The sequence below is a fragment of the Wasmannia auropunctata genome, unplaced genomic scaffold, assembly GCF_000956235.1.
Source record: "Wasmannia auropunctata unplaced genomic scaffold, wasmannia.A_1.0 LD336069.1, whole genome shotgun sequence".
In the NCBI taxonomy this organism is placed as follows: Eukaryota; Metazoa; Arthropoda; class Insecta; order Hymenoptera; family Formicidae; genus Wasmannia; species Wasmannia auropunctata.
In genome coordinates this window covers 642339-670152 of record NW_012026821.1, presented here as the reverse complement: position 1 = coordinate 670152, position 27814 = coordinate 642339, and the positions used below count along the sequence as shown (strand labels likewise).

At 32.4% G+C, this 27814-nt stretch overlaps 1 protein-coding gene and 1 long non-coding RNA gene across 3 annotated transcripts in view; one reads left to right on the top strand and one right to left on the bottom strand.

The window, feature by feature from the left end:
* Positions 1-27814, bottom strand: part of LOC105450002 (semaphorin-1A-like) — a 204588-nt gene that overhangs the window by 35239 nt on the left and 141535 nt on the right. For both annotated transcript variants that reach the window (XM_011689537.1, XM_011689538.1), the window contains exon 5: positions 19275-19445. In XM_011689537.1, coding sequence (XP_011687839.1) covers positions 19275-19445 — 171 coding nt within the window. The remainder of the gene's footprint in view (positions 1-19274; positions 19446-27814) is intronic.
* On the top strand, positions 4438-7278 carry LOC105450001. Its single transcript, XR_974412.1, has 2 exons — positions 4438-6377; positions 6448-7278. It is a non-coding gene; the product is annotated as an uncharacterized LOC105450001 (long non-coding RNA).

The following is a 27814-nucleotide window of genomic DNA, read 5'->3' as shown; positions in this document are numbered from 1 at the left end:
TTTGCAATATGTTTGCCGTATGTTACACTCTGTTTTCATTGCATCTAAATTTTAATCCAATCAACATAACTGATAATGTAAATATTTCATTATACAGCACTTGTAAAAATTATTCATAACATTTTTTCCCTAATTGGTCGCGACTGGAGATATTGCATTTTGCAAATAAAATTATGCAATGTTTTCAATTTCAAAGTATTTAAACGCTTTCAGCTTTACAAAACCGAAATTTGAATATCTAAAGTTACCAACTATATTTATCTGAAAAGAATTTATTATTTAACTTCAAAGCACTTGTATCAATAAATAAAAAGAGAATCCGACATAATTCATTAAAGCCTACCTACGGGATTTTCCAACGCTATCCGACTGAAAGTTTCCGAATACCCTTGTGCATCTTTAATGATTTCAGATGAGCTTGCCGTGACTTTGATTCAACTACTTCACGTGTCTCGATGCCGAAAATTAATAAACGGCGGTTTGCGTGAATACACTCCTTTGTTCATCCATAGAACTTTGTATAATCTAGTCATATATCCGGTGAAAAAGCTTCATGAAGTGCCTACGTGCGCTTGACGAGGCGTTCGTGCGGTTCAATGGAGCTTTGCAGACACGCACATATCTCCAGCATAAACGACGTATGCAGCGTATATATGGAACATGTACAAGACGTATGTAGGACGTACACAACTTACGCGCACAAGCGTAATTTGCACAAATGGATGCCTTTTGTGCGCATGACTGTAAATATGCGAAATTACTCGGGCAATTGTCCAGCGGATTGCACCTTTCGCAACAATTTCGATGGTAGTTGTATAAGACCAAAAGACCAGATTGTTTCGTAAGTTCGTAACATTATTTCGCACTACGTTCTAGATAAGCCTGATCTCCGTGTAAGAGAAAAAATTAATAGCAAACATAAATTAATTCCTATATATAAATTTTTTTATTAATGTAAATATATTAAGAAATTTTCAATTAACTACTTTGAAAGTACAAAATTTGTAACATAAAAATATCAATAATTATTAAATTATTTTTAATCTAAACAAATTTAATGTTGTATCATGTGAGTGTATATACACTGTTCAATCTATAGTGTTAACTGAACCTTATTTAAGTCGCCATTGTTCCTACTTAATAAATAGTTATTTTTTACTAAAACAATGGAATTAAATAATTTAAAACAGTTCAAATTTAACCCAAATTTGGGTTAAATTCTATTGTTTTATTTAAAAGTAACTATGTATATTGTTTTAGTTAAAAATAACTATTTATTAAGTAGGAGTAGTGACTTAAATAAGATTCAATTTGACACAATAGATTTAGCAGTGTACATTAATACATATATATTCTATGACAATTATTTTTAAACTTTATATTTTATATAAAATATAAAATTTGAAAATAATCATATCAAAGAAGATCTTTTGTGCTAATACAACAACAGCGAGATAATAAATCTCAAATATTAATATTAATAATTAAAATTATTATTAAAAATTATTATTGAATTAATAATGTATGAGAGAAATTAAGAATATGAAGGTTAACAATATATATGAAATAACATTTGCATTTATATAATTTTATGAGAAATACCACACTTTGATGCACATTTGTCTATATGTGGGATAACCAAAAGGATGAAAGAGCCATATCGTGAATTAAAAACTCGAAAATATATTATAGTTAGAAACAAGATATTTGAATCGAATTGACGCGTCATACCATTATTATAAATTCAGAGCTATTAACGAGATTACAGAGTTCTCACTCTTTTGTTTCATTTGTAAAACATGTTTGCTTTTAAGGTATTAATTTATATATGTATGTATTTGTCATGTGCATTAAATCCTCATGCAATGTTCACCAAATAATCAATATAAATTAATATAAACATTGGTATGTTATAAACAATGAATTCGAATAATAAAATAGTTATGTACGTATATCTATTAAAATAAATAAATTTTGTAATATTTATTCCGTTAATTACATATATTAGCTAAAATAAATAAGCTAAACAAATAATCTGTAATGTTTCCCCCGCCCCTCCTATAATATCGAGAGATCGAGTCTCTAAGCAAAAATATGCGATGCAGTTTTTAATTGTTACATTTATAGTCCACATACTTCGGAGCTGCAATATGATTTGTTGAGCCGCTAGCGCACGGGACATGTTTTGTTGCCGCATTCTATGCATGCAACGCTGTTTGCTGTCATGTACGTTGTACAAACTACCTTGACTCTTTCATTATCCGTTTTCAGTGACAAATCTCCGATTCAAGTTACTTTCAGTGTGTGTTTTACTACGTAATATTAATGTGAATCAATCATTGCTATTCATTTAATACAGAATTCTCTTTATTCTAATTTCAAATTAATCGCTATGTATTAAACTTGCAGCTAGAAACAGCATTAACCTAAAAAAAATAGCAATCAATATTATCGATATCTATGTTTAAACTTATATTTTGTATTAATATTGTCAAATTCTATTGTTAAAAATGCTAAATATTAATTTAATGTTCCTAAAGTAAAATTTAAAGTAATTTGATAAGATATGTAAAATATCATCAATATCTGTATCAAATATAACATATACTACATTAGAGAGATTCATTCGTTAAAGGAATCAATTTTTACTTAAGAAATTTTTCCTTAATAAAAATCGATAATTTTTAAATTACATACGATTGGAAATAAAAAGCTTTTCGAGAAGTTAACTTTAAAGACGTAAATATATAGTAACATCTTATTTTCGAGAAGTTAACTTCAAAGTCGCAAATATAGTATGTGACATCCTATTTTCTTCATTAATTTCAAATAGACAGTACACTGACTTCTAATTTAAGGACTAAGTTACGAAGATATTTAATGATAAAAATTGCGAGTTTGCGATGAAGTAACAATCTGGTTCAATGTTTCTGTTAAAAAAAAAGATCAATTCTAAAAAAATGCATAAATAAAAGGCTCTTTAAGTGTCAGGTATTTTGTATGTGTCGCAGTTTTATATTTCAAAAGACGTTACCATTGCAACATTAGAGCATTACACGTATATTGCAAGCAGTACGCAGCACGTATTCTAGCGGTTAGCGAGTGGTGTGGAATGCGGAATGAAAACGTTGAATGCGCTGTGAGCGATCGAGTATCTTACTCATATATGTATGTGGTTCTCATTTCCACAAAACGAAAAACGGGAGGAGGGACGGATATATCAGAGCGGCTTACTGTCACTCGTCACGCGGCATGTACTTCATTCAAATAACTGACATACGTCAAGCTGTTGGTCGCTTTTACAGAAACGTCGGCGGACTCTGCCGAATAAACAGCGAAATTATAAAAAAAAGACCATGTCGAGTCCAACATTATGATGTTAAGCGATTATCGATGGCGCGATATTCCGTGATATCTGTCATGTATTGTGCATTATTCATAATTTATATGAATGCCTAAACAATCGCATCTTTTAGCTGTGAATCCTTTCAAATCTAGAATAAATTTTAAATTCAATTTTCTTTTAACAAAAGCTTCACAGATTTTAATTTTTAACAATCTGCGCACAGAACATTTCGAAATAAAATATCTTTTAATCTTAAATTCTTGGAAACTAATTTTTTTTACGAAAATATCAAACAGAAATGATTCTTAAATTACAGATTTATTTATAAATCATTTAAAATTTAATAAAAAAATGAAGTCGAGTTCAATTCAGTTTCTGAGAAATCCACCATTTTCAATCACAATTTAAAAGCTGTTATCTCCTTTTGTATTTCTTTTTTTTTTTTTTTAAAGAAAATATCAATTCCAAGTTGATCGAAGAGAGCTTCTATAAGCAAAAGGTGGCACGATGAATCTGAGACACCTCGTATAAGCAATCAACTGTGATTTCTACTAAAGTGGGTTCCCACGAACGCGCTGCTCGCCTCGCCAAGTAATAACGCGTCACAGAAAGGATTCGGCATGGCTCATTATATTCGCTGACTATCAGTAAATATGACACGACCCGATTCGCGACGAAACACAAGTCACGGACGAATTCGATACACGATGTTTGCGACATTAGGATGACGGTTTGCATCTTGACCTCCAAGCCACGCATTTACGGAAACTTGACCTTTCAGAAAGAATAAAAAAAGTAATTACTTTTCTAGTATTGATGTCTTATGTCTAAGTAACGAAAGATCGCAAGTGTTCATATTTATTTCAGTACGACCCTTGTAAAAATTTCATTGTTTTCAAACGTAAAAAGAATTTAACTTTGTCATATTTAACTTCAACACTAAAAATCGCAAATCAATTTTTCATATGCCATTTCGACTTCTATTTACAACCTTTATACTTTACAACAATATATACGTGATTTATTATAATTATAATTTTTCCAATTTTTTTCCCCTTCATTATTAACTTTATCTTTGATATTTAAACATCGTGACAAATACAATACAAATAGAATTACAATATAAAAGCTTTTATCATTTTGATAGCACACGCAAAATATCCTCTTTCTTTGAACAATATTGTAATATTCGTGCGATCAACACTGCAGTGCTTTAGTATAGGTCAAAGGATTTAAATGCAGTCGAAACAAACGTAACGCTATAAACGCTCGCGTTTCATTCCCCTTTAGCGAACGAAAACTGCGTGTCACAAGTCTAAAGATTCACATTAAAGACTGAATAAATCAGCGACACAGGTTCTCGTCCCGATTACGCGAGATAACTCGTTTGTTCTTCGTTCGTTTCACTTTTTAGCGGATTAGTAGTTATTAAAAGAGCACGGATCGTGTCGCACGAACCAGCGGACTCCCGGCTTTTACTCGTTATACTAATTACTTCACCGGAGCGAGTTACAGCAGTCGCTTTGAATTATCTCGTTGCACGATAAAGGGTAATAGTCGAGGGACGAAAAAGAGAATGTGCTTGGCTAAAGCTGCTTGCGACGGTAATGGGATCGATATTTCTAACGACTACGCGAATGAACATTGATTTATCGTTATCGAATATGGGTAGCAGTTAAAGTTTCGTCGGATAAAATACAGAAGATTCATCAAGATAGCCTTGTGTGTACGTTTCAGCGATAGAATAAAATCGCGAGAAAAGAATAGTCAGACTTCTCAATGTAACTGTTTTTTTTTTTTTTTTTTTTTTTCATAAAAAAAGACTATAAACACGAATTATAAGCATTGCTGCACAATTTGCTTCATAAAATATTTGTTTTGCAATTTCACAATTAAATGTTTCTTTCACTGGAACAAGAAGCAACGTGATGACTGTTTCAAACATCATAAATCACACGTTCGTATAACGAGCGACGATATATTCACTAAGCAATAGGTCGATGAAGTTAGGACGATGATTTGCGATTTATATCTCGAGTGTACGTCTGTTTACGATTACTGGTGAGCGGTCGAAGCTTGAATCACCTGTCATTTGCCATCTCCTATTAATTATGCTCGCTTATATACAGAATAATTGACGTACCAGATGATTAAGATGAGGCCCTCTCCATTGCCAGTATATTTGGCAATACACTTTGGCAATACAGGAAATATTACGTTATTTGAAAAGGATGGGAAATGTTCGTTGTCACTATTTTGCGCATATTCAGTATATGCGAAGTTGGATACATGTAGCATGATTGATTATGACTGCTTCATAGCGCTACTCGGGATCGACATGCGACAAGCCGGTTACGGATACAATAACTATAGGACGTAACTGCGCGCTACAATGGATAGATAATCTTACGTTGACGGATCACGGACAAATTCAGAGTTTAGCTCACGAGTATATTCTCACGTATATACAGAGACAAAGTAAACGACTAGAAAAAGTTTAAAAAGATCACGCTAATATTAAATCAAGATTTGTTGTAAGTGTCAAATACATCGACAGTTTGTTGGCAATTTTGAGTTTCATTAATAATGTATATATTTAATAAAGTTATATAATTTAATAATGTAACAATCTTCAGATTAAGTAATCTATGAGAAAACAAATATGATATTCCAAAATTTTTACTTACAATAGTTTAAAATACTTTAAAATACAAAACTAACAAAGAGAACGCTTAAATTTACTCAAAAAAATTTTTTAAAATCGACAAGACAAATATTCGCTATCGAAATTTAGCACAATCGTAAATACCTTTTTTTTTTATCGAAACAACATGCGGAACATGCGTAACATCGAGAAACGTCAAAATCAAAATGTTTGGAACATGTATACCGACAACAGCTGACATATGGGAAGCGATGTTACTACGTCTGAATAAACCGTGACGAAAATACGAGGCGAGATTTGTTAGCCCGATCCCACGAGATAGTAAAATAGATGAAACAGAATACCGCAGGAAGCAGGCATTTATATGTATGTACTTTCCCCAATTTGTGTATTCGGAAAAGAGAATGCGATTAACTCAAATCTAATTAAACGGTAGGGGAAATATGGTTTTACGCTCCCACGATGTTTCACGAGCAAAATGAACGAAGACGTTAAAACCATGAATAATAAGACGTCGGTAGAACGTCAGCAATCTACTATATCACATTATGTAATACAAGCAAAAAGAGAAAGGTACTCGAATTATTTAGTCAATGGTTCTCTCGGGATTACTAGTATCTTACAAACATAAATCGAAATTACGTTAACAGCGAATTTTCGATTAAAAAGCTTATTTCTCAACTATGCGTATATGCTCGTGTGGGCATGCGATAGTTATATTTTCGTACTTCAAGAAAAACTTAAGAAATATATGAGTCGATATACCTAAGCACCACGTATGTTTGTATGTGAAATGTAAGTTTGAATATTTTATTGGCTGAATCAAAAATTGTGTAACTCACGTTATAGAAAATGTGACAACAACATGAGAAACTTCAAATTTGCATCAAATGTATTCATAATAAAGAAAAGTTTAAATAGAGAAACAGTTTCGTCGCTCTAAAAATAACACTAAAGCGCGTAAAATAGCGGCTGATGCATTTTCAAATCTTGTTTCATATCCTTTCTATATATTTATCACGAGTACCCAGAGATCAATACGATTCATTTTTAGTAGACGTTCATAATTGAGAACATTATTTTCGGCACCAATTTTACTTATTATTATTTAAATAATTCATCTTTAGTTTTATTGTAAAAATTGTGTTATTAATTTGCCATTGTTCACAGGTATACTTCACGAAAAAAACCAAGATGCTCGAATTAAACAATTATGATTTTCTGTGTTAATTCTCGTATTTAAATAAATATTTTTAATATCTTTAAAGAATATTTTAGCTCACAAGATGTCTCTTAATTTGAAAATGCTTCACTGCGAATACTGTTTCCATAGAGAACACTCGTTCTCGTTTCTCGAAAAACGGTTTTTGATATTTTTTCAAGATCTCTCTAGAAAATAAAGAAGCGCTTCTATTTTAACTAAAAAATTCTTTATATTACAGTTACGTAGCTTTTAACGGCAAAGTCGAGAAAAATTTTCGTCCCAGCGCCAAAGCGTTTCCAAAGCGCAGTATTTAAGAAGTATTTTATTCAGATGCAAGCATGTCACTAGCTCTTTTATTGGAAAAATTATTATATCGAACGAGATATTGGCCAAAATTCATCTCGGCTTTAGAACAGGGTAAAGAAAGAGAATACAACAGGAAACAGTTTGAAAGCTCGGCTCGGAAACGGAAACGCTAGAGCATCGAATTTCAGTTCAGAAAAATGGAAAACCATTAAGTCCAAATGGTTATTCGATAAGATTTATTATTATGGGTATCAATCGAAATTGTAGGGCATCAAAATCTCATGATATGATATTTATCGGCAACGTCCATTATTGGATCACATTAATCTTTGCATCGCATGCGTTTTCGTGATATAGGTAACATGTACTTACGCATAAATTGTTTTCGAAAAATTCTGAGGATCATTTATGAATAGGATAAAATCATTAAGCAAATCTGGTCGGAAGGAACCCGATAAATGCCAAGTCAGCATGAATCGGCGATACTCCGTGCTTGTTCGCTCAGAAATTCAGGCTGAACGCGGTCCTCGTACAATTTGATTTCAATCAATATTCTCTGCACAAACTGTCTATTAGGTCTTACAATGTCCAGCATCGTTAGGGGATACAACTCGACTAAACGATAGAGAGAGAGAGAGAGAGAGAGAGAGAGAGAGAGAGAGAGAGAGAGAGAGAGTGTGTATTTTTAATTTAAATATATAGAAACTAGTTTCATCAAGATGTTACGTAGCGTTAGAATGGACCGCACGTTTCTCTTTAGCCCTATATAAGTTATAGAGCATAGTAACAATCGTCAAAACGTTAGTTTAAAATATACCACAAGTATATAAAATGTACTACTTCATAAAACATACTCTACAAATGGTTCGCGACCTATTATCATCATTTTCAAGGTATGCCGCAGTTGAAAAAATCATCCTAACAACAAGAAATTTTGCTTAAGGAAAGCTTATATATTGTTTGTAGTGCTGTATTTTTTTAAAAGTTATTATTTGTAGAAAAAACCAGGAAACTTCAGAAAATATAAAAAAAGCAAAAGTGGTTGAAATTTAAATTGTGGGACGTGAAATTGGATACGTGATAGCGTGAGTTTTCAACATGAATACACTTCACAAAAAAGTTACTTTGTTTCCAACGTATATTTCCACCTGCATTTCAAGCTTTTGACAGATACGTATAAACTACGTTTATTTGTTCCAATATCGATTCCCGCGTAAGATATTTTTTTTATCATGTTACATTTGATTTTCTCTGAAACGTGATATACCTTGTCGTACTTTATTGATTAAAAGAAGAGAACGTTATATTACAAAAAATTATATATTCGATAATGCAAGAGAAAAGTATGTTTATGTTATATTTTAACAACAGGTTTTTTAAATAAATTCAATTAATTTCTTAGGGAAATTTTTTGATTGAATTCATTACTTGTTATAATAATTTTTAATGCTATTAATGTTATTTTTTTTTTACTTTGAACTAATAAAAATTCACTTGAAATGCACAAAAATTAGCAATTTAGAAATAACACTTGACTAACTGAACACAGCTGTTTAATTTTTTAATATTTTTCTCACACGTATTTGAGCATTTCATTAAATTTTCGCCAACGGAAAAATCAATACCACAAGCATCGAAAGCTTTGTCGCAAAAACATGATGTGCCAGTCGAGCAGAAATTTTGCGTGCATTTATTTATGAGATTCCATTTTGCTGCTGCAACAGTCCGCAGTAAGCTAAATAAATTTCCTAGTATTGCAAGTAATTTAGCGTATCGTAAATACGTGTATATGAAGGACATCTACGACACAAGAGCAAATATAAAGTTCCGCGGAACGATTCCATTCGCTAGTATCGAGCGAAAATATCTCGTTGGACACTTTCGTTGGCTGAGCTTATCTACGGGGCATCACCGGCATAAAAATACATGCGATGTCGCGGTTCTTGATGACGAGGAAGCAGCTTATCGTAGCGTACGTGCGCAACGGCGGGAACGAAGCGGGTATAACATGTGATAGTACAGTACTTGCCCGATTTTTCGCGCGAATGTACATGGCCGCGTACTTGCACCAACGACACCGTGGAGAACGCGGGAGACGAGGAGATACGCGGGAGAAGATGAAAAAGAACCACGGCGCAAGGAAATGTAGGATGTAAGTGGCGCATCAACGTGCGGATAATTTAGCAAGCGCATGTTAAATTTCAGAACAAGGTACTGTCCCAGCACACAAGTATCAAAGCAACTCGAGTAAAAATAGGTCAGTCATATACGGAGGCACAAAGAAAAATTGTTAAATTTAACAGCTAATTATTATTTTTAAAAATAGAGAACGAAAACATTTTGTAAAAGATATATTAATCAGCGAGACGCTCAAGACACATTTGATAATTTTTAAAAATATTTAATATATAAATAAAAGTAAAAAAATATTGTACAATTTATTAAATTAAATTTAATTTTTTCTACATTTATTTTACGATACTTGAAAAGCTATGTATTAACAATACTTCCATTTGCTAAACCCGAAAAAAAGATTATATCATCATTCGCGAACCAAGGTAAGATTAAAGAGGCAAAGAAAGATGCAACTTGAATTATTTTACAAAGAGCATTTGACGAATTTGCGGAAGCGTAGAGAGAGTAGATTAAAGAGATCAAGAATTAATGTATAGCATAAATCGGACAAAGAAGAAGAAGAAGTAAGATTAAATATTGGAATCGTTCGTGAAAAATTAAATAATTCATTACTATGTAAATTTAATTTCAGATTAATATAATAAATTCGCCTTTTTCATTACACAAAGTTATAAGTAAAAACATAATAATTATACAGCTAAATAGTCATTTGTTGACCATATTAGTTACAATTCGCAATTATCACAAAAGATTAAAACAGAATAACTTTCTTATTTAAAATTTAATTCTATGATAAGTATAATGAAGATCAGTATAAGAAAGATCATTATTTATTGCAGCTTTCTAATTGAAACATTATAATTAGCCCCGAATCTCTTAAATCCAATTCTGAAATTAATAACGTGTAAAAATCATATAAAATTAAATAAGAAGCAAAATTATTCTTATGCTTTTGAGAAATGATTAAGTAGCGAAAGAAACTTTACTTTTAATCGCGTTTTTCATTACTACATAATCCAAAAATTATTAATATCCATTCATAATTTGATAAAGGGGGATCTTCGATCCAAAAATTGAGAGAGAATAAGAACTATCCAATAAATATTTTTAATGCCTTCTACTTGAGCATCAACTTGTATAATCATCAATTTTTTGAACGCAATTTATATGCGACAGAAACAAAAATACGTGAGCGGCAATACAGAATTAAGCTCGGATAACGAAGTGTTTTTCTAAAAATATCGATTGGCCACATAGTGTAAAATATATTCAATGTATAAAGAGACAAAAATATTCTACGTAGTTGAATACAAATAGTCTGTGTCTTCTGTTGTTTGAAGATTATATTAAATTTAGATAAATCTGAAATTTAAATTTAAAGAAAGAAGGTATCAATAATTAAAATATATATTGTATATATATTTACCTAAAAACTTTGAGCATATATAATAAAACAAAAATTATTTCTTTTGACGAGAGAAAAATATATAATTTTAATGTTCTAAATTAGTAACATATTAATAACATGTGTCGAATTTAATAAACTTATTTGCTTTTGAAAGAAAATCTATAAATTATATTAACCTTCTCGCGTATGCACGCAAAACCAAATATCAATATTAAATAAATTAACTTTCATAGGCAAATCGTCTCGATTTTTTCATATAAATTTTAAATCAAAATGATAATGAATATGAATATAGTGTTATGCATATATGTATGTCACTTTAAATTTTCATATCTTTTTGAAAAATTCGGAACTATACACTGCGTCAACTTTATTTTTGCATGCAACTATACAAATTATTTTGTTCTCGTACATTGGACAAATTTTACATTGAGTGCCATACGCATATTTCGAAGGGTATCGAAGGGAAAAGAATCCGGGCAGAGTAATGCGAAAAAGTAATACGTAAAAAAAAATACAAAAAAGAAAGATAAAGAGAGAAAAAAAGGACAGAAAAAGAGACTAAACTGCCGTGTCTCGTCTGGAATGGCGTGGGACGAATGAATTCCGGTGAAACACAAAGACAAGCGGTAGCAAGGGCGTAGCGCGGGAAACGAAAGAAATTCTAAAGGACTGCCACGGAAATAGATGCTTTGGGAATAGAGCATTAAAGGCGTACCGAGAGAGAACGCTTTAGAACGGTAGGACGAGAGGAGAAGGTGTGACCGTGATGGTTGAAAACGAGGCGGAAGGAGCGACTCGGGAGAGGAAGAAGATGGACCAAAAGCGGACGACTCTCACATTCGGATGCCATATCAGACCCGTGACTCGAATAGAAGTCACAGGTCGAATTTTCTCGGCTGGACGTGAGAATTAGGCGAGAAACGACAATTGAGATCTGTTCCACCCACTACTCTATCATGAGTCCTTCAGATTTCGTCGAGGAATATCAGTTCGGTTATTTTTAGAACAGATTGACGCTTCCGTACGACGTCCAAATTGGATGCTTACAGCGTTACGTGATACGCAAGTTATAGTTTTACGTATATTTCTTTTAACAAATTCAATCAATAGGTAATGCTTTACATGCTTATAAGATGACTTTTTTAATATATTGCAACAGAAACTACACAAATTTTTCAGAATGTTATAAAAGGTTTATAATATACATATATGTATACATATACACATATTCAATTATTCGTATTTATAATGAAATATACGTATATAAAATGATATAAAAGAAATTTTAAATTATAAATAAATTTAAATTTTAAAGACCTTCATGCACATTAAATTCATTATTTTATTATCTGTATTGTCCGTGCGGTTATATTTTATTCAATAATTTTCTTTATTTAGTTGTTTACAATTTTGCAATAAAAAATGTATTCATCTTGGGAATATATTTTTACATCGAATTTATTTTTCAAACGTTCTTAAAATGTGTTAAAACGATGAATTATTTGATTGAAAGCCGATTATTAACATATCAACGAACTTTGGCTCCATCTTTCATTGCATCAGGACTTCGCTATATAGTCTCATTGCCGTTCCATAATAGAATGCCATGAAATGAGGCGGCTAGAATTGGAAATTTATTCGATTACTGTGAGATATTAGCTTTGTTCGAATTCACGTTCGAAATCACGGCGAGCGCGTACATCCGTTGCGAGTAAAAATTGAGCTATCCATCGACTGCACAGAGTGCGTCGATTGGATATGCTTCGTGGCATAAAAGATTCATGTTATTGCGGGTAGGTACAAACTTGCTTTATAAGGATTAAAAAGAAAATCGTTACAATATCGTGCGTGAGAAGTTCGTTGCGCCAGCAAATTTTTCATTAACGCGCGACAATCTTTCCTTAGGGATATATACAAACAGCAGAATATTTCGCTATAAAATTACCAATTTATTCTCATTGCTTTACATACTTCTATTATTTTTGTTCAAATCTTTTTTAAAATAATAAAAATTTATTTATTTTTATTCGGCATTTTTCACATTGTTCTTCTTCTCTACAGTCGCTTTTTTCCACCGATTGTAACATGATTTATTGGACACATGTCTATATTTGAATATTAAAATTACAATCCAAGCACATGTTTGATTTAATCGAATCGACATTTACCTATAACAATCAATTTATTTACAATCTACTTCGCGTTTTGTTTTCGTTATTTCGATGAAAAAATATATTCGTGATTAATTCGTTACTTGTTCAAGTTCTGGCGTTACTCTTACATATGGTTTTATAGACATGTTTTATAAAAGTGTTTTTCATTTCTGAAAGATATAATTGGAATAATTATAATAAAATAGAAGTTAATATTGTCATTATAAAGAAAACCATTGTTTCTTTTGCCATCGTTGTTATTATGTGATATTAACCTGACTGTTGATTAGAGTAACTGGTACGGCGCGCGGCAGTGTGGTAATGGTTACCATAAAAAAATCAATTCTTGGTTAGCACTGTAGAAAAAAAAACAGCAAAAAAGTGATGTTACGGTCATATTCTTAATCTTTTTTTCATAACCACAGCTCGCTTTGTTCCCGGCTCAATTAATAGTTCATAGTATGGCTTTTACTCTTTTTATAGTGTTAGATATCTCCCGTGTTTCAAGACTGTTAAAGACATAATATTACGCTTCCAAATCATATCGTACATTTCAGTGTAATTTGGTTTGTATAACTTTGAAAGATTCCATTTCAAAATATTCAATTATTGAGTTGTTTACGCGAATAAATAATCGTTTTTAATCTCGGCAATGCCCGTTAAATATACCATTTAAATCATCCGAATATTTACAAAAAATTTTCTTGTAAATATAACAGCTATTTATTAATAAATTTTTAATGTAACAGATTGTATTTTATATTCTCGATCTAATTTTATACAAAGAGTTTTTTTTTATTGTACATCAGATTGACGGATAATTAGGAAAATGCCTTTCGTTGAATATGTTTTTATTGTATGCAGCAGGAAAATGTCAAGAGAATAAAATAATTCTGTTACTGTAACAAATGTTTCATTATTATTTATTTAAATCGCAATAACATTTAAACCGTCATTTGTTAGAATTAAATCAACAATCATATATGTATTTTCAAATACTTTGATGTATGTACGTCAAAGATGTAAAATATCTTTACAAAATTTCATTTATGAGAAAAATGGATTTTGAAATTAATAATATCAGTTACGTAAATTTTGTCATAAAAAGATAAATTCGTTTCTACTACAGCTTGTTTCTAAATTTGAATAAAGGTACATAATATTCTGTTTTAAAAAGTTATTAAAATAATTTTGATATTTTATGTAACTTAATAAATAGCTCTAATGACGTTCTTATTATTTTTAAATATTTTAAATATCCACGTTTTTTTGTTTGTGTTTGTATATGTTTTGTTGGATGATTTATGTCGTATGGTAAAGTGAGACAAAAATTATCATTCAAATTTAACATATTAACTCGAGCAAGAAAAATAAAGTATGATTCTCATCACACATGAGTACTAATCTGTTTAATCACATAATAAAATCTCAATTTTCAATGTCATTTGGTGCGAGTTTAATAAACTGCATGTGGGTGATAAAATCACATATTTGAAGTTTGTAGATTAAGGAAAAATGCTCGAAATCGAGTCTGAAATATGTAAAATATTTTCCACTATATAAAATAACGCGTGTTTTATACTGTGCGAATAAATAGTAATTGTTGATCGATAAATTTAGAAGCCTATAGGTAGTATGAAATTTGAAATTTATTTCTGCTGTATGTGAATCTTCAATAAATTCTAAAAAAATGACAATGTGAAAAATGCTCCTATATATGTTCGCGTAGTGAGTCGCAATATAGTGATGAAAAAGTAGAACAGCAAAATCCTCCATCTGTGAAGCGAGTTTTGTTGCGAGTATTGCGCTATTTTTTCCACGTATCTTGCGTCGTATTGATCGTTGCAATTGTAAACAGCGCGATCTTGCATCGTCACGTCGTCGAATCGTGCGTTGAAATTTATTTCGGCGAAATTTTCGATTTTTTCTTTTTTTTTTCTTCTTCTTTCAGAAGTTCTCGTGACGTAAATCTTGCGTGTTTACTGAAAACTTCCGGCGAAAAGCAGACCTACTTTGCGTATGATTTATTCGCCACCGTGCACGCGGTTGCAGTGGATGAGTTTTTAATGGCGCATAATACGGAAGTAAAAATTGCCGGCTTTCGTGGACGCGAGAATTAGACCTCGCGTGAGAGAAGTGAGAGGGCGGCGCATCAGTTTTCCATCACGGATCGAGGGGTATTACGCCGGAAAATAAATTCCCTTTTGCTCAGGAACCGGAATGATAAGGTATCATGATGTCCTAAGGAGACGCTAGTTACTTCCACGAAGACTCATCGATACGTCTTCCCGAGAACTTTAGAAGCTCTACCGGTTGATTACCCCGGAAGATCTCGGCAACATTCGAATTTCATACCACGTAGGTATGTCACTGCCATTCGCGCATACACACGATAGACGTGGATTTTCGATACTAATCTTCGCATCCGTTACTCATACTTAATGTTGGATGTAAACGTCTAATCCTAATTATTTATTTCTCTTATGTGAGAAAATCAGACATTATTTTCATTTGAATTGGATAGTCACAATTATTAAAGGCGCATATAAAGTAGATCGTAAAAGAAGAAATAATTTTTCTCTTAAAAAAGATGAAATAATGATATTTAGATGGAGTAATGTCTTTCAATGATTTTTCATGTCTTAATCATGTTTGCACGTATGTGGCAGTTTTCAAGGTAAAATGTTAATAACAATCTTTTTCACATATATTTCATCTACGGATATGACGTGTAATCATAAGAACCAATATTTTCAAATAGAAAAGGTTAGAAATATTTTCAGATAGAACATTTGTATCTTTTTGTAGTAGTGCACTACTTTTGTAAGAATTTAGTAGCAAAATCCCACTATGTATAAAGTATTATAAAAATTTAAAATCTTAATATTTAATAATTAGTACTCCCATGACAATTAAAACGCTTTTCTATTATATTCGTTCAATAAACAGGCTAAATAATTTGTCTCTCTTTTTCGTTTAGTATTTTATAATGCCATAATTTATTCGCATTAAGTGCAGATTCAAGCATAGCATGCACGCATCCGAACAAAGATATACCCTTATCTCGTTGCCTTGATGCCAGTTACCGAGTCTCCGTGCACCTGCAGCAATCCCGTCATCTGTTTGAGATCGGAAGAAAGGAAGAGAAAGAGAGTGGGAGAGAAAGGGAAAGGAGAAAAGGACGAAAAAGATATACGAGCAGATAAATCACGCCCTCGCGCCACTTTTCCCATTTTTTTTTTTCCCTCTTGCACTATCCACCGCCCACGTTGGTCGTCGTTCCACCATGACGACGCGTTTCCACGACATGCCATTATTAAGACGCTGGGCGCCGCAACGTCTTGCTGCATTCGCTCTACATGTACAAGCGCCACTTTCGGAGCGCCACATCGAAAACTTATTGGATATTTGTAATTTTACTTATATTCAACAGAGAGCACCTACTCGCGCAAAACTCATTCTAATCGTTTTCCTTTTTCAATTACTCATTTACACGTTTTGAATTAACTACGGTCACTAAGTGCCACGGGAAATCTTTGCCTTCCAAGTTGAATAAATCCGAAGGAAAAGAATCGAACTTTGCAATTAAAATTGTGATAAATAGAAAAGCATTCTTACAATGTACTTTCTGCGAAAGAAGTAATTTTATAAATCGCTTCTAACTCGCGTATTCAATGAAAAATTGTTCAACAAGTTGTTGTTTCAACCAATATTAGAATTGTCCGAGACGTGTTCTTCAGAAGTTTGAACATCTACATATAATAAAAAAACGGTTAAGAAAAGAATCGACACTGACAGCATGATATCTAGCCGATTATTATTTGCGGTTTACAAGAGATATATCCAATAGAAAAAAAGCAGAAACATGACATCTACAAACGGAAAACTATTCAATCTAAATGATCCTGAGAATTGCTATTACCACAACTTATGTTTCATTATTACGTAATTACAATGACAATTATCACGGATACGATAACAAATGAATGAAGATTATTTGCACCGGAAGAGAGAATAATGAGAAGACTAATTTTAAATTCATCTGGAGACCGAATAATTACTGTTATTAATTTAATAAATCTAAAAATAAATTAGTCAGAGAGAGAGAGAGAAAGAGGAAGAAAAAGAGAGAAAGAAAGAGAGAAACGTATTGTTAGAATAAGTTTTATTGTCGGACAGAGAAAAATGCTGTAGTGCATACAGTAAAAGTTGTAAAATAATATTTTTGAAGAAAAACGTTTCTGCGTTTTAGAATGGCCAGCACGTTTTCCAGATTTGAATATTATTGTAGATTGTTACGGGATGTTAGGAAAAACTGTATATTTTGGTAAAAAGCAATTTCAAGCCATTAATGAATCAAAGATGTGCGAGGTAAAATGGGTAAGATTAGAATAAAAAGAAATTCTAGAGAGACTTTATAAATTACTGCCAGAGCGAATAATTGAGGTACTTGAGAACAAGAGAGAAAATTATTAAAGTAGAGAGTTTCCGCGTTTTATGTGTTTTTCCCTTTATGCTTTTGATAATTTTTTAACTATATTTCTGCTCTCTTCATGTACAAATTTATTTAAATATATTAAATATATTCACATCAACGTGTTACTGATACGTTATCTCTATGTTTAAGATATCACACTAATTTTCGAAATATATTTTTGTCCACTAGTATAGCTATGCTGCTCTTCTCTCCCTTCTCTTTGTAACGTATTATAAACTGCGAAGATTAGTAATCGTTATTACTTAACTGTACACTTCACAATGTCTACCAAATTTAACTCAACAAAATGAAGTATCATTTCATGAAATGTAACTATTAGTTATCGCCACGTTACAATGTTTTGCAACTCGATATAAAGGTTCCGGGTCCGGCACGTATGCACGACGAAAGCGTTATGTAATTTGAAAGCCATGCGCCGGAATTGCATGAAACTTTCAGGAAATGTTAGCAATACCGTTACGGATATAACGATGCCATTGCGGTAACCCTGGGGCGTCTCATTCCCGTATATTCTACAAACACGAAGGGTTAAATGTGGTTTACCAATTGCGCGGTTAAATTCCAAGGTACGTTTTCGAATCCCTCCGAGAAAATTACCTGTCGAAGTCAATCGCTCGTTCTTCTACACATTAACCGATTCGTTTGCAATATCGCTTGGTATTATACGATACGATATACGCATCGTATTTTTCTCGACATGCGAAAGAGTGTCGACGTCGGAAAGTATAGGGATCATTAATTGCATGTCGATATTTCAGTTAAATCTAAAGCATAAAACAAATTTTTTATATTGTGCCATAGATTATTTTACTCTTTTTAATTTGTAATGAAAGGAAATGTTCGAAGCATTTTGCTACCAATAAGAAGTAAATATTCTATATATATATAGAATTTATTTGATGATTTCTTATCGATAGTGATTAAAAAAAAGTAATCATTATAAAAATGTGAAATAAAATATAAATTTTTTTTAGTTAAAACATCACAATTAAAAGAGACAAGTTCGAAAATTGACAAATATCTACACATATATTTTAAGTTTATATGATTTTTGATAACATTGTACCACACACACACACACACACACATATCGATCTATTCGCTTCTCTCTATAGTGTCTATCAAAAATGTAAATAAAAATACGATATTTTATTTAAAAAAAAATAAAAATAATCTTTATATTTTATAAAAAGTTTATTTCATAACTTTTTTATAACTTTATAACTTCAATAATTTTCTACTATCTTTATCAAATAAATATTAATTCCTTTTTACGCGCTTTGATAATTACTATTGTGATACGCTTGATTGCATACACGATTTATGTAATTAAAAAAGAGATTCAAAATGGTTATGCCATTAACTACATTATTCAACTTTCAAAAAATTTTTTTTTTGAAAAGAAAGCATGAGAAATTATGTATAAGAAATCATTATAATATACGTATAAAGCATTGAATTGTGTTTTCCTCCTGAAACCTCTCTCAATTTACTCTTTGAAGTTTCGACATGCAATTAAGAGTCACCCTGTGTGTTTTGGAACTTATGAGCTTACCTTGATCGTGAAATGTCTGCAGAGCGGCTTGTAAGCGTTTGTGCCGCAAACGAGAAAGCGATCGGGACCTTGCCTGCCGAACACTCGCACGTAGTTCTGGCACTCGTCGTCGTTGCGCCCCTTCAAGTAGCAAAGCTCGCGATGCGCATCGGTGCTGGACCATTGCAATCTCTGAAACGGGCAAGATGGAGCAAACATTACTACCCTCGATAGTAAGTCCGGACCGATTTTGCGTCACGTACACCGCGAAGTACGCGAGTTTGTATAACAAAAGCCGATTAGGGGTCAGCCAAAGATTAATACTCTTGCATGAAAATTGGGACTTAACGGATTCTCGATCCCCCTTTGCTTTCAATAAGAGAGAAGGAGACATATCGATTCGAAGAACGTCACCACTATCTCTCGTGCTTTCGTGCGAGGCACAGACTCGTTTTAATAATTCTCTCGTATCGCATTAATTTTGCGAGTTACGCGCTCCGTTCGGCAGATTTAGAGCCGGATCCGCGAAAAATGTAAAGTCGTCTTAACGTTAAAGTCGACTTTAAGGTATAATTTATATCGCGTGAGCTGTACGCGTTAGAGAATTAAATGTAATGCGACGTTAAATCTTTTTGAATTCTCGCAATCTCGGCGGAATAAATGAGTACCGCCGCGAATGGTTGAGTCTTAATCCGATGACAACACTCTCGTGATAATAATGATGATGTACCTGGGCTCGTCTCTTTGTCATTGGCGTACGCATTATTATTCCGAGTGGGAAAATAACATATCGTATTATTGGTCCTTAAATTGAGATACAGTCACGAATAATAATATATCCAACGGTAAGGCAGTTATGTTTCCAAAATTCGATCTGCATCCTTTTCAAAATCATATCCTCTCATCTCGTGTACGAATATATCCTTAAATACGATGAATGATAAACGAATTTTGCAAAACAATAAACGCTTCGTAAATAAACTGTAATTATATTCGAAGAGGTAAAGAGCTTGAAATAATCGGATTTTTGGATTTTACAGTTGAAATGTAAAACAAATGTTAGGAGACACAAAACTTTATATGTGCTCAGATGAAATTGCGCATATTTTAAAGAAAATGAATGCACAATTTCCAAACTGTCAATATTCCATGCTTTATTATATACGTCAGAAAGATGTATTTGTCAATTATGCATTTCATTTAATAAACAATTAATTTTAAGAGCCACATGCACACAATAGAATGTAAGGAAAGATTCATTAGCATTTGGATAATGAATCAAATTAATTAAAAGTTAAATTATATTATTATAGTAATACGAATTGTACCGTAAAACTTTCACAAAGAATTAGACTGTAAACAATTGATATATTATTGTTAGCAAAAATCGTGTGCCTAGCCAATGTAAAATTATACAATAATCTGTCATAATAAGGAATGTAAATTTTCTTTGTCTCTTACATATGTTAAGACTGATTGCGCCTTTAATTGTTGATCAATTAGTTAACAGTCACTGATAATTATCAATTCTCTATATGATTTAACATTTAAAAAATGATAGATGTATATAATAAATGCGTGGTAAATCGAAATCATTATACAAAAGTAGCGCGGGTTATCCAGAAGAAAAGGAAAGTGACAGTACACGCGACTCGGGAAAGAATAGAAAATAGAGCATTAAATTATTTCGAGAAAAGAATCAGTGGGAAAAGGTCAGCCTCACAATTCTAATTATAGGACATTATATTATTCGTTCAGTTAAAAAAAAAAGTCAAACGTTGCTTGCCGTGACTCGGTCTCCTTGTTTAAACCGACCACTTCGTGGCCCCGAGGCAACGTTGAGAGACACGGAGTGTACGAAACAACAAGAAGGTGAGGAGCGGCGAGAAGGTAAAGTAGGTAGGGAAGGTAGGTTACGACAGGAGCTGCAGCTGCATACTGCCAAGCAGAAATCCTTGAACAAGCTATATTCAGCTCCTTCCCCAGCGCGCTACGTTATATCTTTACGACGTCTCATGGCCGACCGGGAAATTCCAGTTTCCTCGATAATTTCGGCTGGTCACGCCTCAACGAAATGCACACGTTTAAGCCGCGTATTCTCACGAAGAATTTCCCTCTCGTCGACGCTTTATGGAAGGCGAGAACTCGAACTTTGAACTCTATCGCAATTGATAAGTTTATCAATAGACGCATTCTTCACATAGCAAATAACTGTCTAAGAGGAATTGTAAATGACGTTTGAAGGAATTTTTATAATATTCACGGGAATGCCTAAAAAATATTCTAGCTCTTTGAGAATATTTCGTTTCAAATATCTTTCCAATTATTGTAATAATTTAATTTTATTATATTGTTTATTAGCCGATTTTTTTAGCCGATGGATAGCGATAGATTTTATCGAATATAACGAATTAGATAGTAATTCGAAGCGATAGCTCGATCGGGAAATTGGGTAACGAGGGTACATTTAGCACGATAGAGAAATCGAATTATGTCCCGGGGAGGCAAATTATCTTCGAATGCTTGTCGTTATTCGAACGGATAAAATCCTAAAATCTAATTTTATTTAGAATTAGTCAATTGAATTCCTAAAATAACGAAACATATAAATAAAATAGGACAGATTTTCCTCTTTTATCACTTCTATATATATATATATATATATATATATATGTATATATATATATATATATATATATATAAAATTTCTAAAAGATCGAGAAGAACAATACTAGTAAAATACATAAATCAAAATATCTCTATTTTTTTAAATAACAAATTACAGCGTAAAAAAGTACAATGGAAAATACAACTACTCGTGAAAAACTGTAGAATAAAATCTTCTTATAAAATTTTCAAAAAAAAAAATTTCGGAATAATATTTTCACATATTTTTTAAGCCTGAATAAATATCATCAAAAATTATTTGTCATACATCACCAAATTCATTTTAATAGCAGTAATCAATACGTATAACCAAACAAGTATAAAACATAGTTCACAATAAAAAAGTTGTTTTTAAAATAATTTTTGTTTCGTTCTTTCACTTTAAAACTTTAAAGGCTTTTAATTTTTTCTAAAACAAAACTGCATTCAATTTTATTGACATTTTATAGACTATAATCACTGAAAAAAACATTAGTTTGGAATTGTGGAAGAAACACAATTTTGAATAGAAATGTTTCAGTGGACATACCTCTATGTTCGAAATGATATTTCAAAAGATGTTGCTAGAAAATGTTATATATCGAGCAATTATCTTCTCGTCTGATAGTACTTTATGTAATATTTGTTTTCGAAAATATCGAAAATTCATCAATTAACTTTTCTCATACCACTGCACCTTAAAATATCAAGATAAATTGAGTGGCCTATACTGCCGTTGTTTTTTAAAGAGCCGACTAATTCGCGACATAAATTAATTGCCGTCCGCGCGCTACGCGATTCTTAATTAATTTCTGGATCCTAAATGATTTCTTGCCGCAGCTAATAGTGCCCAGTAACGACTGTAAAGGAACCAATTAAGAAGCCGAACGGTATTTCGCGTACGGGTGTGATTTAGGGAACAGCCGCGTGATGTATTCCACTTTTTGTCCTAATTAGAATACGTCTCTGCGAATCTCCCGGCCGTCGCCGTCAGTTCTGGGACTACGGTGCGATCGGAAGCAGAAACAGCACGGCGAGTTACAACCGACTGAAAACTTTCGGCCGCAAAATCGTACTGCATATTCATCGAGTAATACGATTTCGCCGGTTTCGAGCCTGCCTAGTGGTGGTGGTCGATTTTACGCTTTAACCCGCGAATAAATTCGACTTCGGGACATCATACCGGCACGGCGCAATGTGGCGCCGCGCCGCGAGAACTTCCTAGGATTTTTTGTTCCCTTTGTTCGCGGACTTGATTCGGATATTCCGACTGGATCCTGTCAGTGTAACTTTCAGACGAGGAGATGATGAAGGAGATGCGGGAAAAGGGAGGAGCCAACAGGGAAGTGTGCTCATCCGGGAGTAAACGGGAAGGAAAGATTCGTCGACTGAACTGGAGTCTCCTTTATATTCGTTTTTCTACAGAATTAAGTAATCCGCTTTTTGCAATCGATCAAAGTTTCTTTTCCGAGCCGAGAAGTTTTAATTAAAACGCATGAGGCGGTATCGAACGGATTAAAGTATCTGACACTTATATTTATATACCCTATTCCTGTTGATTCTATGCCTCGGAATTTTAAATTATCTTTGGGAGAAGCACATCTGAACCTGAAAAGTTAGTTTATTGATACATCTGTGTGGACTTCTTCCATTATTTCTCAAACGAAATCCCAGAGTAATTTTCACACTTTGCTAGCTTTCTAGATTGCGCAAAAAAAAAACATTTACAGCCAGCTAACCCGAAAGTTTTTAACAAAACACAATTTAAATATCCTTTTTAGCCGAAATACCGCAAGAAACGAGATAGAGGATAATTCAAAGGTGTTGTACCAAGGAAGTATGGCGAGGTGCCGTGAAACATTTGTACTTTCGCAGTAAGTAGAATATACGTGTTTCCAACTGCAGTCTGTTTCACGCGGCCAAAGCTGCGAATAAATTCGGCTATAGGCATTAGTCGCCTGGGCATTCCGTAAAAACTTTTTCACGGCACGCCAACAAGTTGCTTTGCCTCCTCAACTTGGGTAAAAATGGTACATCGATAACGACCGAATGCGGTCATACAAGAGCAAAAAGTATATATTTGCTCGTGCAAAATTTATTTCCGCCTCTTTTCACATTATATTCATACATAGAAAGGATGTATATATATATATATATATATATATATATATATATATATGTGTATATGGAACGTTCTCTGTCAAAAAGGCCACCCGCCTCTGCCCACTTCAATTTTTGAGATAAAATACTTTAAAAAGTCTTAAAATTTTCATTGAAATCTATTTTTTGATACCGTATGATCTTTTTGAAAATTTAAAAATGAAGCCAGAATTGCGACTAAAATGGAAAAAGCTATTGAAAAAATGAATGATATCGTGAATAAACGTGCAGAATGTGACGCAGTGAGTCTGATCCTTGTGTGTGTGTGGGGGGGGGGAGGGGGGGGAGTCCAAGTATAATCTGCGTATATGCGAATAATGCGAGTAGTGCTAAGCACGAGAAAATACATATTAATCGATCTGGAGCTGGATCAGATACCCATTACGTCATATTCTACATATTTATTCATTTTAATTTTTTCAATAGCTTTTTCCATTCCAATCACAATTCTATGTTCACCATTTTTGAATTTTCAAAAAGGCGGTATCAAAAAATAAACATTTCAACGAAAATTTTAAGACCTTTAAAAGTATTATCTCAAAAATTGAAGTGAGTAGGGGGATGGCCTTTTTGACAGAAAACGCCCTATATACATATATACCTACACACAAATTTTTTTATGTCTCTTTTATGGAAAAAGTTAAATATGTTACAATTTGTCAATAATTACAACATTTTCGATATATCTTATTACATTATGCAAAAGCATTTCAAAACTGTAGAATCAATTAACAAAATCGTTGATTGATTTGAAATTAATTCTTTTCTAATAAAATGTGGAAGTACCTAATAAAAATAAAATGTGCACCGCTGATAAATTAATTCATATTCTGCAATTGCTATTCTCGATCGATTTAATACTGTTATTATAATCTGAGACAAACGTAGACAAATGTGCTGAATAATGAATAATAAGAAACGAATAATAAATTATATAGCACGTGACGCCCGATAATACATCATTCCATGCGCCGCGTCGGAGTAACTTACATTTGTCCCGTTTGAATTACATTACAAAGTTGGGAATTTATAGACACCGCTAATGCTCGCGAGTCCTCACCACTGACCGCCCTTACCATTTTCCGACATATTGCGCTTTATTTATAACTTCGTTGACCGTCATTAGTATGCAAATTTCATACGTAATAGATTAAAATTTAAGTAACAGCTACTGCCAGTTTAATTATCACATATTATATGTTTTGCTCCATATATGTATGTACATCAAGAAAGAATTAAAAGTGATGATAATTTAGTCAAACAAATATTCTAAAAATTCAGCCTACAATAATTATCTAGAGAAGTAAGATAAAAAATTATAAAACTATTTAATAAACTTAAAATCTAAACATAGTAAATTTTAATTAGAATAACTAAGTGGTTTAATAATTACTTTTTCCTATTAATCTGTTAATAGCCAATACATCATTTTTAGAGTAAGAATTTTATTTGTATAAAATGGTTTAAAATAATAATTTTCGTTTCCATACTTTATTTTTTTCTTTTACAGCCAGTAAATTAGTAATTATTAAATAATTAATATTATTATAAGACTTTTAGAAATTAAAAAATAGGGGTTTAACTAAAATCGTTTTTTGTTAAATTTGTAATTCGAATTCAATTTCTAATTCAATCCTTTGTTCATAAGCTCTTGAAGATAGTCATGCGCAAATGGTAATTTCAATAACGGATTTTTAAACGTTGTCCATTAACCCGCATACCATTGCTACCTTCGTTGCTATTGTGCCCAGAATGAAGTCAGACAAGTGTAATTTCGCGGACTGGGACGGCGAGCTGCGTCAGCCGACTCTCTTTTCAATTTTCCGCCGTGCCGGCGGCGGAGACGGTTTTGCTTTAACCCGCGGATTAACCGGCGAGCGGTTGTCGTTTGCCGTACAGTAGCGAGTATATATTGCACGAGTTGGTATTTAATCTAATAACGTGGTTGAAACAGAACACTCTTGGTCTTTTCTTAGTATTGTATGCCGCACCTTCGAGATATTCTTATTCTACAAGACAAAGAATCGCGCTGCGCTTTTCTATTTCTGTACCTGACTAGATATGCAGTCTCTCATATTATTACATTTCCGTTTTATAATAAATTTTTGTCAATATACTATCAATCTCTTCGTAAAATTTTATTTGGAAATTGTAGTCGGGATATATATATATATATATATATATATACACATATATATTAAAAATATATAAATATTAACTTATTAAAGAATATATTATTTTAAGATAATGAAATAGTTGCTATTTCTAAGTATGCAATTGCTTCTAAAGACATCACATAAGCAAAGACATTATTATTCATAAAAAGAAATGTTTTATTATAAAACGGCTTTTATTATCGCTTTATTACAATTAAATAACGCAGAAAATTCATTAAAACATCGTATTCTATATATATTGCTTTCATTAAAGTCCAATATTAGACGCAATTTTATAAGCACTTTATAATGTAAATCCTTTGTATTATAGGTACTTACTGCTTGCAAATTATTTGCCTTTTGTTTTACAATATTATTATTAATTGTATTGTACGTACAATACCGTATAAAAATCTGAAAGCTTTCATTTAAACAAAAAATACAATGTATAATCAAAAGCATATAATTAGTATCTCTTTTCATATATATCTCTTCATATGTTAGTTTTGTAATTACTTCATTTGCTCCCAATTTGTTGCTTTATAAAATTACCATCGTATTCATTCACGTTTAAACATAACATATAAGTTTTGCACTTATCTAACATCTTCTTCTGATGTTTTAAAAATAGTTGTACTTAAAATAATTTACGGACAGAGATTTTCTGACATGCTCGTAACTCGTTTTCTGTGTGTTTTATTTTGCTATGTTATCAAATTTATTAACGAAAATTCCCTGTCAGCTTAATTAAAAATTTTTGACACTTATCTTTTTTTCATATTTAGGAAATTCTTATGTAAAATGATCGAAAATGTTCTTTAAATCGTAACTTCCACAGGCAATTTAAAAATGTTTTCTTCGCAAAAATGTCGTAGCAAATCAATCTTCCAATCTTTTTATCAGATGTGTTATTCTACACTTGCCGTAACGGCTCATTCGCGATGGTGTTCCTTGGGAATTGATTTTCTTCTCAAGGAGGGTCGAAAAACAATTCACTTTTTTCAATGTTCCAGACTAGCGGAAGACGTCAGCTGGTGGGTGACACCTTCCACCGACGGTTAAATTTGCTATGGTCATCACGCGTCCTGCCGCGAAAGTTTTTCCAGCGTTCGACAAGTTTCCGCCCTATAGTTTCGATTAAACTTTCCTAATTCTAACGTAAGACTAGAGTCCAGGAGCAAACTTTAGCACACGAAAATAACGATATGAAACGTTTGAACTTGTTGAAACTGATTGTACATACCGTCGCTCAGCATACAAAAGAGAAACATCTGACAAAAGTTTATAGCATGTTACCATAATATATAAAGTTTAGCTGCTAATAAATCGAATAGCTTAGCATTTTTTTGTTCGGTTATAGATCAAGAGGCATAGTAAGTCTAATAATGATGGAATTGACAAAATTCCAAAATCAAATATATTTTAATACCAAATTTAATAATTACTAGCACTACAAACGCGCGCTTCGCGCGCACTATTTAACGCTTCTTACTATAATTTACAATTACGTCAACCTCAATACACACAACTGTTAAAATGCAATGTCAGCCGCTTACGCGAAGTAAGCGCAGCGAAACAACCAATCAGCATCGCGGAAAA